The sequence below is a fragment of the Pelodiscus sinensis genome, chromosome 25 (genome assembly GCF_049634645.1).
Source record: "Pelodiscus sinensis isolate JC-2024 chromosome 25, ASM4963464v1, whole genome shotgun sequence".
In the NCBI taxonomy this organism is placed as follows: Eukaryota; Metazoa; Chordata; order Testudines; family Trionychidae; genus Pelodiscus; species Pelodiscus sinensis.
In genome coordinates this window covers 1,171,229-1,189,180 of record NC_134735.1, presented here as the reverse complement: position 1 = coordinate 1,189,180, position 17,952 = coordinate 1,171,229, and the positions used below count along the sequence as shown (strand labels likewise).

Genomic DNA, 17,952 nt, shown 5'->3' with positions numbered 1-17,952 from the left:
ATCCTAAACACCTGGCTACAGACTCTCTAATCTTCATGAACTCTTACACAACAATAACTAATTTTTATTCTAAATTTTTGAACCATTTCAGTATGACTCATCAAATATTTTCATATAAAACCAAATGAGGCAGAGTACTGTACACTATGAAGAAATACCACATCAAATACTGAAATCCAGGACGTTCATAGTGTTCAGCATCATGTAGGACATTCCATATTGTAATAAATAAGTATTAAAATTGTTTTAAAGTACTTTTAATTGCAGTTTTGGACCTCAAATACAGTGCAAAACATTTAGTTAAATACAGACATTTTCCTCTATATTTACTTGTAACAAATATACGAGTGTTTTCCATTGTTACACTTTCTCCATTAGCGTTTCATCTCACTCACATGATACAACACTTAAAACCAACAGCCAATAGTAAAAAACGGTTTTAAACAGAACAGAAAATGGAAATTGTATTGCCTCATGATTTTATATTTTCATTTTTATCCTTAGCAATAATTCAAGAGCTACCACTTATAAAATTGCATTACAAACAAACAAACAAAAACCAATCAGGTCAGTGCAGTAAAAAAAGTCATAGGTCTGACTCACTTCCCCTGACCCATTCACTGCCACAAGTCTTCAGTGCGACCAAACTTAAAGACCAGCCCTCTGTTCAAAAATAAAACAAATAGGCATAAATACAAAAGTTTAGCTGCACAGGATACAAGAGCCATCAACTTCAAAAGGAAGCAACTCAAAATCGCAAGTCTTGAGACAAAGTTTCAAATAGTATAGACTTTTGTAACCCACAAACTTGAGGCCTGATCCTTCAAGCAGATCCATAGAGGCAGATCCCTGAACCCCACTAACTTCACTGGAGATCTAGCCACATGTGTATCATTCAAAGATTGGGGGTGAGCGGGTTGTAGAAATAACAGTAACAGGTAATTACAATAGACTAGTTTTATACTTAATGTTCGATGTGAGATATTAATATGAACTAGACTCAGGGCTTGTCTAGATCGCATTCCTCTCTCGAAAGAGGAATGCAAATGAAGCAGATAGAATATTCAAATGAAGCACAGATTTACAAATCTCGTGCTTCATTTGCATAATCGCATCTGAGCGCTTTTTCGAAAAAGCGTTTTTCGAAAACCTCCCCCCCCCCCGCAGTCTAGACAGGGTTCTTTAAAAAAAAAAAAAAACACCCCACTCCTTTTTCCAAAGAACCCATACTCCTGAGAAAATGAGGTGTACGGGTTGTTTCAAAAAAGGGTTTTCCCCCCCAAAATAAACCCATCTAGACTGCGGGGTTCCTCCCCCCCAAAAAAAGTACGTGTACGCGATAATGCAAATGAAGTGCGAGATTTGTAAATCCTCTTTCGAGAGAGTAATGCAGTCCAGACATAGCCTAAGATAGGCAGAGGTGACACGTAAGGGGTGGGATTCCTGTGGGCTCTCCCCCAGGCTCACCCCCCCAATTTCTGCCTTCCATTTAGCAACAGCTTCTTGGTTTTTAAACTGGGGGATGCAAGGAAATATTCAGGGATGTGCACAGCCACAACAGCTTGTGGCAAAAGTGATTTGGTATTGCTGCATTGCTCTTCTGAATGTTCCTCTGCACTCCCAAGTGGAGTGTGCACCACAATTTGAGGAAACTATCACCAACATGTCTGCAGTTTTAATTGAAAGGAGATTAAAGGTTGATTAGATTGCCACGTGTTACTAAATAGAATGCATGGTTCGCCATTACAGGATTTTGCTCCTTTACCCCTGTTAAGAATTCCCATAGCCTAGTTTGAAAACCACTGGTTTAGAAGGATAAAGGGATAAAACGAAGGAAAACAGACTTACCCAAAGAAGATAAATGCATTCTGGAAAAAGACAGCTATTCCTGGGTATACTAGTGGTTTTTCTGACAAAAGAAAAAAAAATTCTATTAGATTTTCAGAATGGTTTTCTCAACAATATCCTGTTTCTCTCTTTCTGATATTTCAGAGACACTAGGCTCCAGTGTCACGTTGACAAATATTAGCAGCTCAGTGCAGGAAAAGCATATTTGGAGAAATCTGGCTTATGTTTTGTCAAGTAACTTTAAGGAACAAATTTAGTTTGACAGGAAAGCACTAACCAGAACTAAACACTAACACATACACATTAAATGATGCAAAGTAACAGGAAAAAAATGTACATAGGGAAAATCAACAAGGACTTCAAAATTGTAATGCTGCAGTTAACATTGTAAATGCCTGAAAAAAATAGTTGAAAAGGGCACAGAAAGGAAGAATAGGATTCCATAGCCAAGTAAACTGAGCATAGTGTAGCTTTTTGGGCATTGCTGTCATTACAGTTTCACTTAGGCAATTTTGTTATTATCTTATGACATGGGATAGAAGTTTGTCTCTCTATGTCCATTTCTAACATGATGAACCTCCACCCGCCATCTGTCAATTGTGTGCACCAGAAGAAAAAGCATAACGTCCAGCTCCCTGGGAGCATCATACAATAGCCTCCTGTTCAGAAAAAAACATTTAGTTTACTACCTTAGACATACCTCACTTTTTAGACTAAAACATAGATCATAAATGCAATGACCACATGGGACTATCAGCACTGTCCTGGTTTTGTACGACACTGCATATATTCAAGGTGCTGCACAAATAAGAATGTCCCTGTTTCAAATACCTTAGAGGAACAAGTCAGTACAATATACAGATACAGGCAGTCCCCAGGTTACGTACAAGATAGGGACTATAGGTTTGTTCTTAAGTTGAATTTGTATGCAAGTCGGAACTGGCTCCAGATTCAGCCGCTGCTGAAACTGATCAGCGGCTGACTACAGGAAGCCCTAGGCAGAGTTGCTCTGCCCCCAGCTTCCTGGAATCAGCCGCTGATCAGTTTCAACAGCGGCTGAATCTGGACTCCAGGGACAGAACAGCTGGAGCGCTGCTGGGTAGGTCCCCGCAGGACCAACCCGGCAGCACCCCAGCTGCTCTACCCCAGGCGTCCCGCAACAAAAGCCTGGTCTGCTGGGGGGGGGGGGGGGGGGGGGGGCGCACTAGCTGCACCCCCTCCCCCCCAGCAGACCAGGGAGACCTGAGCAAAGCCGCGGAGGCGCAGAGATCCCGCTGCCTCTGCGGCTTTGCTCGGGTCTCCCTGCTGTGCTGGGGGGGACTCCCCCCCAGCACACCAGGGAGACCCGGAGCAGCTTTTCTCACCCCGGAGGACGCGGTGACGGGACCGCTGCGCTCTGGGTGGTCCTGCCGCCCGCGAGCTCCGGGGTGAGAAAAGCCCCGTTCGTAAGTGCGGATCCGACATAAGTCGGATCCGCGTAAGTCGGGGACTGCCTGTACATAGAACAGAACCAAAGGAGTTGGGAAGGATCTTGCTGAGAGTTGGCTAGCTAACTCTGCTAGGCTCCTTCAGAAATCCACCCTAAATGCTTCATAGAGCAGATGGGTAACTAATATCAGTGCAGAAAAGAATGTAAAGGTTCACTTTTAACAGAATGTCTCTCACCCTTGCCAGTACTCTATGACTCCTGCCAAACTTCAACATCACATTACCTTCACCTCTGCTATTCCTGGCTGGAACTGGCTCATGGCTTTGTTTATATTTTATAAAATGATCTCTTATTTATACAAGAACCAAACAGTGTCCAATTCCCTCAGGTTTCTCAAGGCTTGTCTACATGAGAAATTACGCCAATATAAAAATGTAACTTGAAAATTATAGTTACACTAGTAAAACTCTATATGCAGAGACTTCTATTCTGCAAAGAATGCCTTTTTTCGGGTTTTGTTTATATCACTTTGGAAGTGGTTGAAAGATATGCTGGAATGAGAGTGTCCACAGGGAGTTAAACTGGCATAACTACACCACTAGATCTTTCTGTGTAGACACTCCTTCAGTTCTCAGTGATGCCAACTGCTGGCTTTATAGCACAGAAGACGGATGAACAGTAACATACACTTTACAGAAATTGGAACAGACTCTTTGAAAAGATTATCTGCTGGAATATTACCATTGAGAAAAGGTGACTGGAAAAGGGGAGGAAAAATATAGCTGGAGAAAAAACGAATAAAGAAAAGTACAGAATAGGATAAATAGTGACAATAGAAATGGATGATAAGGAAGAGGACGGGAAAAGAGGGTAAAATAGAGAAAGTCTGGGATGGGGCCTGCACCAGTTGACTAAGGCTTAAATATTAAAAAAATGCTCTCTTGAAGATGTCGCAGAAAGACAACCCTCACTCATTCATTCAGTATTCATTTAAAACACTATCACAGTAAAGTAAACCATGAAAAAATAAGATTTGTATCATATCTTACCTTTAACAACATAGCCTCCAAAGAGGATCCACATGGAAGCAATCAGAGACCCAAAAGCCATCATAAAACCAACAAACAGCCAGATGCGAGCACCTTAAAAATATACACACGCATGAATATAATGACTTTCCATCTACTCTAGTTTCAAAACAGTTTATACAAATACCACATATTTCAAGATTGGGACGCACATTGTGCACAGTAAGGAAGATTAGAGAGGCTATACAAATAAAACCCAATAATAACAGGAGATTTCAAATATCCCCCTATTGATGGGGTACATGTTACTTCAGGACAGGATGCAGAGATAAAGTTTCTTGACACCTTAAATGGGTGCAGCGGGGCTGGCCGGGGAAGATCGGGAGGAGAAGTGGGGGAGAACCAACCAGCCGGTCATGTAGCTAGTTAACCGATTAAACTGGGGAAATGGGATGAAGGGGAGTGGGCAGAGGGCTGCTCCAGCCTCTACCGGCTTACCCGTTAACCATTAACATCCCTGATTTCCCTGGGTGCTTCTGGGCTGGAGCACTCATGGGGAAAATCTGGGCCTGTGCTCAGCAACTCCTCTTTGGGGAAGCTTCCAAAGTGCCGCAAACAGCTCATTTGCTGAAGAGGCAGGGTAGCTACGGAGCCCCGCAGCCAGGGGGCAGGTGTGCATCCCAGCCGCCCTGCCTCTCCCCTGTGCACTCTCCCCCCATCCCAGCTCAGGTAGTGCTGGCTCTTCTGCTGCTGCTAACAGCACGTTAACAAGAAGAAGGTGATCAGCCAGGGTGTGCGGCCCCTACTGGATGAAGGAGGTAACCTGGTGACAGATGATGTGGGGAAAGCTGAAGTACTCAATGTGTTCTTTGCCTCTGGCTTCACGGACAAGGTCGGCTCCTGGACTAATGCACTAAGTGACGCAAGATGGGATGAAGATAGACAGACCTTGGTGGGTAAAGAACAGGTTAGGAACTATTTAGAAAAGCTAAACGTACACAAATCCATGGGTCTGGATTTAATGCATCCGAGGGTACTGAGGGAGTTGGCAAATGTCATTGAGGAGCCTTTGGCCATTATTTTTGAAAAGTCGTGGAGATCGGGAGAGATCCCGGATGATTGGAAAAAGGCAAATGTAGTGCCAATCTTCAAAAAAGGGAAGAGACACAATCCAGGGAACTATAGGCCGGTCAGTCTTACTTCGGTTCCTGGAAAAATCATGGAAGGGATCATTACAAAATCCATTTTGAGGCACTTGGATGAGAGGAAAGTGATTAGGAATAGTCAGCATGGATTCACAAAGGGCAAGTCGTGCCTGACCAATCTGATTAGCTTCTATGATGAGGGCTCTGTGGACGTGGGAAAGTCAGTGGATGTGATAGACCTTGACTTTAGCAAGGCTTTTGATATGGTGTCCCACAATATTCTTGCCAGGAAGTTAAGGGAATGTGGATTGGATAAATGGACGGTAAGATGGATAGAAAGATGGCTAGAAGGCCGGGCCCAGCGGGTAGGGATCAATGGCTCGATGTCAGGATGGTGGTCGGTTTCTAGTGGAGTGCCCCAAGGTTCGGTTCTAGGACCGGTTTTGTTCAATATCTTTATGAATGACCTGGATAAGGGGATGGATTGCACCCTCAGTAAGTTTGCAGATGACACTAAGCTGGGGGGAGAGGTAGATATGCTGGAGGGCAGAGATAGGGTCCAGAGTGACTTAGACAAATTGGAGGATTGGGCCACAAGAAAACTGATGAGGTTCAACAAGGACAAGTGCAGAGTCCTGCACTTGGGACGGAAGAATCCCAAGCATTGTTACAGGCTGGGGACCAACCAGCTATTTATAACATTTTTACCTGTTTGCCCAAGACAGCCTTCGCTGTAACTGTCACCACGGACTTGTCCATTGGATACTGCATTGATCCTGCATGAAAACAGAATACAATTGAGAAATGCAGATGAAGCTGTAAAGAAAATGCATATTTGAATAATTTCTTCTATTTTCATTTACAAGAATGGTGGCATCTTATTACTTTATAAATATTTTCCCCAACTGTTGCTCTGAAAAGGAGGGCACAGTTAATTTAGTTGCTCAAATTTGAAAAAAATTAAAGCAGTTTCAAAACCAGATTAATTAAATCTACACAATTAAAAAAGCTGTATAATTTAAAAAGAGATCAACAGGGTCACATGTGAATATGAGAATTTTCCTACGTGTAGATTTGTATATATGTGGTTCAGTGCTGATTTATATACATTTCACATGATTTAGGTGACAAAATACTCCACACAATAACCTCTCAATACAGCAGAAATAGCGTTAGTTTAACTGCTGAACATAGACATATAGCTATAAACAAGACTGTGGAAGTTCAGAATAAGAGCCTGCAATTTAAAAAAGTATTAACCACATGATGCAATTTCAATAATGTATGTTGTACTGGTAAAGAAATTACACCTACATTAGGAATGCAATAGTGGCTATAACTCCACAAGCATGGTAGGAATGGTTGAAGTCTTCCATATGAGGATATTTAACAGCTGCATCTATGATAATCCACCAGCCTGTAAAAAACTATTTAAAATACAAGTTAAAATACAGACATGTTTACATGCAGCATCATTACAACATTGTCTAGCAAAAATTAATATTAGTACCCCATCGGAACACTAGATAAAGCCAATTTAGCTTTCATTCAAGTCAGTGAAGGTCACTGACATGCAGCACTAAACTGGAAGAAACTGAGAAAAATAAAGTAGCACATGCTTACAATTTCTACAGAAAGATCATTTTACAATAGCCTCTTAAAAATGTGATGTAATATCAGCTAGTGCATATATTTAAAGCATGTCATTGTAATTCACTTGAATTAAGTCTTGCTGTAAACTAGCTTTGTGGTACACCAGAAGTTCCTTGCATGGGATAGAATAAAGGATGAAGCGGCTATGACAGTGGCTAAAGACCAGGCGAACTGTGATATGACACAAATGTGCTAACTGATCAGCTTGTAAGGCTTTCTATAGTACCAAGAACTACCAAAAAATGTGCTTTATATTATCCGAGAGTGTTACAAAGTCATCTCTCACATGCATAGACCAGGGGTTCTCAAAGTGTGGACTGTGGACTGCTAGGTCTTGCAGGTGGGCTGCGGGCCTGCAAGACAGGCCCTGCCCCGCTTGTGAGGTTGGAGCACCAGCTCCCGCTGCTGAGGGGTGAGGAATGTGCCTTGCAGGCCAGATCCAGCCTGCGGGGGAAGGAAGTGGCTCTGTGCACTGCTGTATGGGGAAAGGCAGCGCAGGAAACCACTTGCCTGGAGGCTATTCCCCACTGATCCCATTAGCCAGGGCTCAGGGTGTGGGGGTGCAGAAAGCCGCAAAGAGGCATGGTAAGCACCTTCCATCCCCCTTCCACTGAGACCCCGCACTCCCAATCTGCGCCTGCATCCTCCCCTCTGCTCACATCTTGCGCCCTCACCTACACCCAACCTCATGTGGAGACCCTTACCGCCAACCAGCTCCTGACCCAAGTTCCCAGCCAGACCTCCCAACCTCCACCTGCACCCATTCTGTCATCATGGGAGGTTGGCTGGTAGTTTGTGGAAAGTCTGTGTTGAGCGGGGTGGGCCGTGAACCAAAAAGTTTGAGAAGCACTGGTATAGACCAAACTGAATTTTAGCACTGATTTTCTTAAGACAGTAACATTATTTGGTCCTGCAGACCATTTCCTTAAGTAAACCAATCCTCTTCAGAATAATTTATTTTGAAGACAACCACACAATATCCAATATTAGCTGCCAGCATAATACAGTAAACTTGCGATAATCTGGCACCTTTAGGACCCAAGGGGTGCTGGATTATCAGATACGCCGGACTATCGGAAGGGGGGGGCTATGAGGGGTCTAGGGTGGTGTGGGGGGATGCCACCCCAGACTCCTCATAGCCCCCCCTTCTGACAGTCTGGCTCTGCCCCAGGCGTCCCCAATTCAGCAGCAGCTGAATCGGGATGCCTGTGGCAGAACAGCTGGGGTGCTGCCGGGTTGATCCCGCAGCGCCGAGGGGCAGCGCTACAGGACCAACCCGGCAGCACTCCAACTGCTCTGCCCCTGGCTTCCCCGATTCAGCCGCTGGTCAGTTTCAGCAGCGGCTGAATCAGGGAAGCCGGGGGCAAAGCAGCTCCAATGGTCTGGCTGCCTGGAGCACTTCCGGGTTCCTGATGGTCCCGGACCATCAGGAGTGCCGGACCATCAGATGCTGGACCAATGGAGTTTTACTGTACATTCAAAGTGGTGTTCTTTTTGTGTCCTATGCAGGGACTTTTCAGTGCAGTACTTGACTTGTTGAATACAGGCCAAAAGCACATGTAACATAAAAATAGTTAATTATACACACCAGCACACCAGCAGCAATAGATGCAATTGTATTTCGCTTTTCTCCCCAGTCAACACACTCTGAACATCTCATGCTCTCAAGAAATCCAGACATTTTTTCAGTTCTCTGAAAAACTAGAAAATGAAATGATTTTTATTTCCCCCTCCTACAAAGAACATCTTCTCATACTAGTATGAAACAAATATAAGATGACATGGAAATGCTATGAAGATTTTAAAAAGAGCTAGAATAATCAAAAACAGTCTTCATACAGAGGCAGCAGTGCAGGGTGGCAGCAGCCCCTGTCCATGGGTTGTCCGAGCTCCCTGCAAATAGAGGCTGCTCCAAGAACAGGGGGAGAAGGGGCCGGAAATGCGAGTAGTCAAGATTAATGGATAACTCTAGGCTTATCTGTTAATCGTATCATCCATAATATGGAGATACCATCTCACAGAACTGGACAGGACCATGAGAGTCAGTCCCCTGCCCTCACACCAGGACTCATACTGGGTCCTGCCTCGTAACTGATAAAAGGCGGGATCTGAACCCCGGTATAACGCCACGCGCTCCTAAGGACTGGCTGGGAAGAGGCCCAGCCATTGTTTTAGAGGATGAGTGACCAGTGATCTCGGGGGCGGCTGCGCTCGGCTCCCTGTGCTCGCTGGTGGCGCCTGAGCCCAGGCTGCTCAGACCAGACCCCACAGCCAGCCTGTGCGGAGGCAGAGCCCCCCCCCGCCGACCCCCCCCCCAGCGCCGCTCCCCCCTTGCCGGCCCCCCCCAGCGCCACTCCCCCCTTGCCGGCCCCCCGCCCCCCCAGCGCCGCTCCCCCCTTGCCGCCCCCCCCCCCCCCAGCGCCGCTCCCCCCCGTGCCGGGCCCCCCCCCCAGCGCCGCTCCCCCCTTGCCGGCCCCCCGCCCCCCAGCGCCGCTCCCCCCCAGCGCCGGCCCCACCCCCCCCAGCGCCGGGGGGCCCAGCCAATGGACGGACGCACGAGGTGCCGGTCAGGGGACAGTGCCCCCCCCTCGGCGGGCCCTGGCCTGTGGCAGCCAATAGGGCGGGGGAGCAAGTGGCCTGGGGCCCCAGGGAGCCAATGGGCCGCAGCCCCCCCGAGGGGCAGCCAATGGCACGCGGCCAGTGACCTGTCGCCCCCCATTGGCCGTGCCCAAAGCCCAGCGGCTGGAGCAGCCAATGGCGCAGGGGGCCCGGGGCGCCAGCCAATAGGGAGGAAGCAGGCGACGGGCGCCCCGCACCCCAGCGCCCAGCCTCGCCCGGGGCCAGCGGCGGGAGGGGCGCCCGGCGGCCCCACGTACCCAGCGCGTGGCAGGCGGGCGGCGGGCAGCGCGCGGGCTCTTCCCCCTCGGCGGAGACGCGCCACCCCCCCTCGGCGCAGTAAACAAACCTGAGGCTCAGGGACCCGGATGTTGAGACGTCACAAGTCACCGACTAGTGTCGGTCACACCGCGCAGGCGCCCCCGCCAGTAGGCGGAGACGCTATCGGCGTTACTGCCCCTTCGCATGCGCTGTAACCCCTAGCAACGCGAAGGGGCAGGCTTCTCGTTGCGCATGCGCCCCCTGGTGCTGGTCAGAGGACAGTGCGCTCAATGCGCATGCGCTACAGCTGGCTCTGGGTGGGGAGGGGGAGAAACTTCTAGGCCCCCGGCGGCGCATGCGCCCTGTTGCCCAGGTTACATAAACTGTGCGGCGGTTCTCGAATCTTCTCAGTCGGGAGCGGCGGTTAGTGGCGGTTGGGCGGCAGCTCGCGCTGTCGGCTGAGAGCGGCTCGGCTCGAGCGCCTGTTGCCAGGTTGCGCGGCTCGCGGCGTCGGGAGGAGGCTGAAGGGCGGCGGGCCCGGTCCGGCAGGCTGCGCTGTGCCCGCGATGGCCGTGACCCGCGAGACGGGGCTGTCCCCTCAGGCGCTGCCGCAAGCCCGGGATCCGTGTGGCGGGGACCAGGCCTCCTGGGGCCGGTGAGTTACTGGGGGCGCAGGCCCGACCCGCTCCCTCGCCTGCGCGGCGGGACGTGCCCTTCCCCGCGGAAGCGTCTGCGCCCTGAAGCTGTTGGGCTGCAGGGCTCGGACCAACCCGGCTGCCCCGCCGGCTCTTGTCATTGGGGAGACTGTGGGTCGGGGGGGGGGGGGCTCGCCTCGCGCGCTAACGCTCGTGTCCTTGCAGGAGCCCGCAGATGCCCCCCGGGAGCCAGGAGCAGGGGAGTCCCGCGGCCCCCAGTGGTAAGTGCCCGTGAGCAGGGAAACAAACCAGGACTCTGCAGCACTTTAACGACTAACAAGATGGCTTATTGGGTGACGAGCTTTCGTGGGCCAGACACACTTCCTCCGAAGTCGTTTCTCTGCCCAGCCAGCCCCGTTCCTGCCCGTGTCCTCGCACACCTTGGCATTTGCTGTGCGCCGTGCTCTGAGGATGCACCCAAGTGCTGGGGGGCAGGTCGGAGACCCTCTGGGCCATGGGGGGGGGGGGGTAGAGATGCCAACGTTGCTTTCTCTGAACACATGCAGCACTGAACCCAGCTTTCACTGCGGGGCTCCCTGTTCTAGGTGCACCCTGCTCCAGGACTTGCAACCTTTGCATTTATTTAAAGGCAAAGTTGGATATGCAAATGAAGCTATTCATATTAATACTGAGGGAAATAAAAAGGCTTTGTGCTTGTGGGTGGTGTGGTGATAAAGTCCTAAGATTTGCTCCATAAATTCTTAATTCATTCACTTCTGGCATTTGTATGTAGTCCTCACTGGAGTTCCTTCAAGCAGAAGAAGGTGGCAGTTATAATAAAAGCAAGAGAGGACTTAAAAGGTGGAAATAGGGAGTATTTCTTTAGAATGCACTACCATCTTAATAACTGAACCAAAACAGTGGCAGCTGTTGCTATGATGGCAGCCATCTTAGCTCTGTGTGTTTACTAGAGCTAAGAATGCAAACTAACATTTCTAGTATTTGTGTATAAATTGATGTCTTTACTGGGATTATTCATTGGGCAAAGGCATTTCACAACAAATTCTTTTCCCCCATGTAAAATAACCCTTTAGAAACTGAAAATAGTTTTGTTGGAACATCTGTAAAAAATCACAATTAAATGGCACAACCAATTAAATGCAGTATCTCACTTTGCACAAAATAACTAGGTATTAGCCGTATGCTTTTTAGGGAATTTAGCCACATTCTGATGTCATTTATGGAAATGCATGTGGAAGCCAGGGAGAAACTCTTAAGAGAAATTTGAAACAGAACTAGGGCAGAAGTAAGACTGCCAAACAGCTTTTACGTTTTTCACTTCTAGCTATACAAGGCTTGTGAGTTGTAGAAGACAAAGTTACAACTTGGATTTTAGCTTGTCTTGGCAAGGAATAAATGTTAGACCAATCTTTTTAAACAGGAACTGAAACTGGATGTTCAGATAAACTGAAGGCAAACACAAAGACAGAGGCTATGACAAACTACATGGATGACTTAACTCTCAGCTCACCAAGGGGGAGAGAGAGTCGCTCAAAGTCTAATACTAGTCATGGCAGATCATCAAGATCATCTGGCAGATCATCAAGATCATCTGGCAGATCATCAAGATCATCTGGCAGATCATCTTACAGTTCACGTTCTAGTTCAAGCACTTCAGCTTCCTCAAGGAGTTGGAGTAGGTCCAGAAGCAGATCAAGATCACGAGCTAGAAGAAATGGTTTCAGAAGGTATAGAAGATACTCCAGATCGTATTCCAGAAGTTGGTCAAGATCACGTAGCATTCAATACAGAAGAAGGTACCATCCTAGGATGTACAGGAGATATCATCGTTCTCCTCCAAGATACAGATCACGTACCAGATCCAGGTCTCGTGGAAGGTCATGGTCTCGTGGAAGACCATATTATAGAAGTTTTTCAAGGAGCAGATCACGATCAAGAGGTCGAAGATACTATGGATTTGGGAGAACCATATATCCTGAGGCTTACAGAAGTTGGAGAAGCAGATCACGAACAAGATCTCATAGTAGAACACCTCTGCGTTTAAGTGAAAAAGGTATTTACACTCGGAGTAGCTATACTATTCCTTCCCATCCATGTTAGGAAGCAGATGAACTCAAGACTGACTCACTTGCAGGCTTTTCCTGTTGCTAGAGTCATATAGACTCAGGGATGTATTTCTGTCTTAGAAGGTCAGCTGACTTTTTTTGGGGGGGTAAAGCCACTTCATCAGATGAGCTGGAGAGAAATAAAGTGGGTGTTGTTTTGCCCATGAAAGTTCATATTAAAATATTTGAATTAGTCTCTGAGGTGCCACAGGACTACTCTTTTTTTTTTTTTTTTTTTTTTTTTTAAAGCTACAGATTAACTCTGCTACCACTCTGACTGGGATTGCTTTGCCCCATGTTATGTTCTTTTTAGAATTGCCATATTAACTATGTTTAATAAGGGTGTAGTATCTAAGTTTTTTTTTTTTTTAGTTTGGAAACATGCTTTTTCCAAAGGAAAATGACTTGCACTGGACTGTTTCTTTTTGTGTTAGTCACTACACCAGGATTATCTTAACAGAAGATTTTTTTTTTAAATGTAGAAAGGCGGGAACTCCTAGAAATTGCAAAGGCTAATGCTGCAAAAGCCCTGGGAACAGATAACATAGTCTTGCCAGCTAGCTTGCGAGTCTGCAGCACATCCAAAGAGACAAATGGTGGAAAATGCAGAAGCGAAGATTCTGTGGAGTCTGAGGTAATTATGTACTAGAGAAATCTAGATTTAAAGGTAAACATCTTTTTTTAAGGCCTATGCTACTGACATGACATGCATGAAAAGCTGTTTGCCTTTGCTTTCCATTGCAAAGTGTCTAAATTTTCAAGTACTACTTCATGACAAAACGTCAAAAAGCTTTTAAACTTACCAAGATGCCAACAACTTTTGTAGACCTACTGCATACCTGGTTGGCTGCTCTCTCTGCCTACAAACTTGCCACTAATGGCATGTTAGGAGAGAGAAATTGCCAGTCTATAGGAAGTGCCAGTTTCATTGGCTGATCTGTTTTTGCCCTAAAACAATTAGGGAGTCACTTGCCAAAGCCTATTAGGATTTTGTAAAGATGATCTTTAACTGTCAGTTTTCATGTGCATCAAAATTGTGCCCAGACATCTCACACCCAGACCCCAAATGCATTTTACATGCTGTATTTCTGTCTTATAGAAATCATGAATATGGTCTCCAGACATTGATGAAGAAAATCTGGTGGTAATTAAAGGACTTGTGGGCTCTAGTTACTGTGAATTAAGGGAGGGAAAAGAAGTAACTTATTCAGGTTTAACTGGCGCTGTACTAGAAATGTTAATGTTTTACATGTGGTCGGATGATCTCTACAATAGTAACTACATAGCAAGCTACCAAACTTTTGTGTCAAAGTAAAATTAATAAGGGTTTCTTAGACAACTACATAAATGGCACAGGCATAATGTATGTAATATATTCCAGATATTGAGAGATTACAGAAGAAGAGGCCTGCATCACTTGCAGATAAGTTTATTGTCCTTCTCCAAAGCTCTGCAGGGTGGATACAGGGTTCACACACAGCTTGCTGTAACAATTCCATTTCAGTTTGTGAAGTCCATGCTTAGTCAATTATCACTTAAATTCTCTAGTTAAAGCTAAAACATGTATATGTATAGCCTTATATCATGTACATTGACACAATTGTATTGATAAATTCCAAAACTTTTCTAATTTGAGTTATCAACACTGATCAGTATGTGCATTCTAGTACTCTATAATTTAAGCTACTATTGATCAGTAAAGTAGAGAATTTATACTAGAATATTCACATACTCTAGAGAATTTCCTTAGTTCACATAGAACATCTGTAACCATGTTTTAAACTGAGCCTCCTTCTTTAGCAATCCAGAAGACTAACAGAAGACTTAACCAAAAGTGGAACTGAGAGCTCCCACAACAAAAGTCATATCTTTCAGCCTTAATGTAAGTACATATAGCTAAGATGGAAAATACTGATTTCCAAGTTACTTGCATGTGTGTAGTACTTTGAACCTAACATTGGAAGTCAATTGAGTTCCTCTTACTACCTACCCTCTTATAATATAGCTAGGTAATTCAGAGAAATGTGGTGTTTAGGGATATAATTAGTGAGTTTAGGAGCTCTGAAGGAAAGAGCGTTTAGAAGTAAGCCATAGATTTGTAAACTGTAGCATTGTGGATCTTCAATTTTTAAAACTGGTCACTGAAACAAGTATCTCTTTCTAGAACACAGTGGCAAAGCCAGTACTCCAGAAACCAGGAAGTCCCTCTGCTACAGAGCCAACAGTATCCTTGGGAAAAGAAGATACAAAGCAAAATCCCTATGGGCAATGGGTTCCTATCAAGAAGGAAGAAAACCGCTTATTTTTTAAATTTTTCACCTAAGTGCATCTTTCTGAGCACACTAGTACCTTTCACTGCCTTGTGAACTATTGGCAAATGCATTATTTCCAGAAGTGATGTCTGAAATCCTTGCATCAGGTTCAGTATATTTTTAAGCATTTTAAAGATACTAATTTTCACATTAGGTTTTTTCCAGATATGAAAACACAGCACAGTGGTTCAGAAACAAGTGGTGGAAATCTTGTGTGTATATTTGTAAATATTTTTGTATCACTAATGGAGTAGAAATTACAGGTGGGTAATCTTTTTCTCAATCTTACTTTAGCAGTGACTGATGAACATTCATAATGTAGTTAAGTAAAACCTCTGTTTCACTTTTCAAAAGTTGAAGTGTGGTAGCAACTTGAAGGCCCTATGTAATCCGTTATGCTGGAAAGCTGCCCTCTGTTTGTTGTCTGAGCTCTGTGGGTGTAAACTGGCATTTATTTAGCTTTGAGTAAATGAAGTAACAAGCAAATATGAAAGTCAGTCAGTTGGAGCAACTTTTAAAGTTTTTTTTTTTATACCAACACCTGGATTTCAATTTGAAAATGTTTAAGGCCTACCCTGCTTTTTTTTATAAGCCTATTCCAGAGAATGATTCTTAAATATCTCTGCAGGATTGATTGCTATGCAAGCATCTTTACTTATTTTTTTAAATCTTTAAGGGATCAGTCCCTGCTTTTTTATAATTTGGACGTAAATTCTAATGCTTAACATTTAAGCACAGGTCATCTTTAGTTCCAGACTTGTAAACACTTATGACCAAATCCCCTCTAAAATCATAACACTCAAATACTCTGGACTCCAAAGCAGTTAAGGAGATGAGTGAAGATAATCGAAGTTATATTATCCTAATTTGTTTCTAGTCCTGAACCTATACTGGTGATCTGTGCCACTTTCAGTATGAAGCATTGGTGTACAGTAACCTTCTGTCCTCAGCAGTTCTAAACTTTGTAGTGTTTGAAGATAAATGTGAGGTTTAAGTATTTCCTGGGGCTTAAGGGTATTTTACAACACTTCACTTTTTGGGGGAGGGGGGTGAAGTCTGAACTGGAATTTATGTAAATAGATTGCACAATAAAATTTGCATTGTATGCAGTGGTGTCTTTTTTTTTTAGTAAAGTAGCATGCACTACTTTCAAAACTCTTTGTTTAGGTATTGCAACCTTCTTCCCCCCCCCCCCCCCCCCAAAAAAAACCACCCTTAGCTGCACTTCCCTTAGCTGACCAATGGAAATATTAGTCTTAGACTAGGAAATGTCCAACACTCTTTTTCTTAAGACTTAGCTGAAATAAACCCACCTTTGTGGTGGTCTATTCTTGTGAATAAATCACTTTCCTCAGGATAGTCAACTCTGAACAGTGTGGGGAGGAGCTCTACTACACCCCATCACCAGTAGGAATCAAATAGAAATGTTTCAATGTAGCATCCACCCTAGCCATAGAAAAATACAATCATGGACCACTTACCAGAATGTGGGATTGGCCCCTGTATCAAAAATTACTACACACCCCTGTCTTGGCTACACTGCAGTGCTGTATAGGAATACTCACTGCCTATTCAGGAGCTGCAACAAAACTGAAAACTCATGAGCATCACTTAAGCTCCTGGGCTCTAGTTGTGCTTTCAGCATCAACCTCATGTGTTCAGAGTTCTTTCCCCCTGCTTGTAGGAACTTACTGTGACAATTGCTACAAAGTGGGAGAAAAAGATGAGGGGGCTGATGGCTCTGCTGCTTATAGTCATGGTAAATGATGCAGCTTGTGAGAAAGTCCATTGTTTCACAACACTGCTCTGCTCTGTCATACTCTCTAGCTCCTCCTACTTCATTGGGAAAAGGGTACAGTTGCTTCTGTGATTACATGCACTGAGGAAATGAGCTACTCAAAAAGACCCAAGTACATGAAGGCTGTGTCAAACTAGAAAGATTTCCAGTTTATACCACCACTAATTTGCTGCTTCATTAACCTCTTGCACCCCTGTCCTTTAACAAACAAGCTCTGTGGGCAAAAGGCTGTTCTGAGTGTGATAAGGGATCAACTATCCCCCCAACCTTTTTACCACTTAATGCAGGCATTGTTCTCGGACTCTTCCATCTTCCACTACACCACCTTCAGTGGGAAGGGTGAGGCTTAGGTTTTACACATGCCCCCAGAGATGAATTGAACCCTGATACTTCCCATCCCAGGGTCCTTTTCCCTCTTACCATCCAGCCACATTTCCCAAACTTTGTCTTTTATTTTGAAAAGCCATGGGCTAGAACATTTTTAAATTATGGGTCACAAGCTGCTAGTGGGTCATGGAATATCAGGCAAAGTTCCCTCCTACACCCCAAAGCTCTCAGCCCTACCCTAGAGCCCACACACTAGTCAAATTATGTTGGGTCACAAGCATCAACTATTTTCTTCATCTGGGTCATGAGAAAAAAAGTTTGAAAACCACTACTCTAGCCCCTTCACATTGGCCAGATCCGCATCTGAAAGGTTATGGGCTGGAGCCTCTGCCAGTCTCCCTGCATGCCCCGCCCCTGCACACTGTGCAGAGCAGCTCACTGAACATTGCTGCAAGCCCCGTGGGAGAGGGGAAAAGGCTTCCACCCCCGAGCATATCTTGCAGCCACCCTTGGCCAGTCTCCAGCCAATGGAAGCTGCCTGTTTGCATGAAGTATTCCTCCCCCCTCTGGGCTCCTAGCATTCAGAGCCACAAATGCCACTACAACTGGTGCTGGGGCATGGAAGGCAGGGACTCTGGCTGAGGAACAAGCTGGGCTGTTGGCTAGGAGTCACAAAGGTAAGTACCACCTGGCCAGAGCCTGCTTCTAACACCCCAGCCTGCCACCCTCTGCTCTCCTTCAACACCACTAGCCAGTTACCCAGACCCTCTGCAC

At 45.5% G+C, this 17,952-nt stretch overlaps 2 protein-coding genes across 3 annotated transcripts; one reads left to right on the top strand and one right to left on the bottom strand.

Moving 5' to 3' along the window:
- Positions 1 to 241: 241 nt before the first annotated feature.
- TMEM50A (transmembrane protein 50A) lies at positions 242 to 10,224 on the bottom strand. 2 transcript variants are annotated; one of them, XM_075908933.1, is made up of 7 exons: positions 10,069 to 10,224; positions 8,692 to 8,804; positions 6,765 to 6,877; positions 6,159 to 6,226; positions 4,327 to 4,419; positions 1,849 to 1,909; positions 242 to 663 (listed from the first exon to the last, which is right to left on the bottom strand). In XM_075908933.1, the coding sequence occupies exons 2-7, from the start codon at positions 8,782 to 8,784 to the stop codon at positions 618 to 620; spliced, it is 474 nt and encodes a 157-aa protein (XP_075765048.1). In that variant the 5' UTR covers positions 8,785 to 8,804; positions 10,069 to 10,224; the 3' UTR covers positions 242 to 617. The 2 variants fall into 2 exon arrangements, with proteins under 2 accessions (XP_075765048.1, XP_075765047.1); XM_075908932.1 differs by having other exon boundaries at positions 9,980 to 10,125.
- Positions 10,225 to 10,351: 127 nt separating this feature from the next.
- On the top strand, positions 10,352 to 16,158 carry RSRP1 (arginine and serine rich protein 1). Its single transcript, XM_075908931.1, is given in 7 exon segments — positions 10,352 to 10,635; positions 10,841 to 10,896; positions 12,057 to 12,689; positions 13,224 to 13,375; positions 14,542 to 14,582; positions 14,584 to 14,623; positions 14,906 to 16,158. Coding segments are annotated over 7 exon segments (1,170 nt in total). The 5' UTR covers positions 10,352 to 10,546; the 3' UTR covers positions 15,065 to 16,158.
- The last annotated feature ends 1,794 nt before the right edge of the window (positions 16,159 to 17,952 follow it).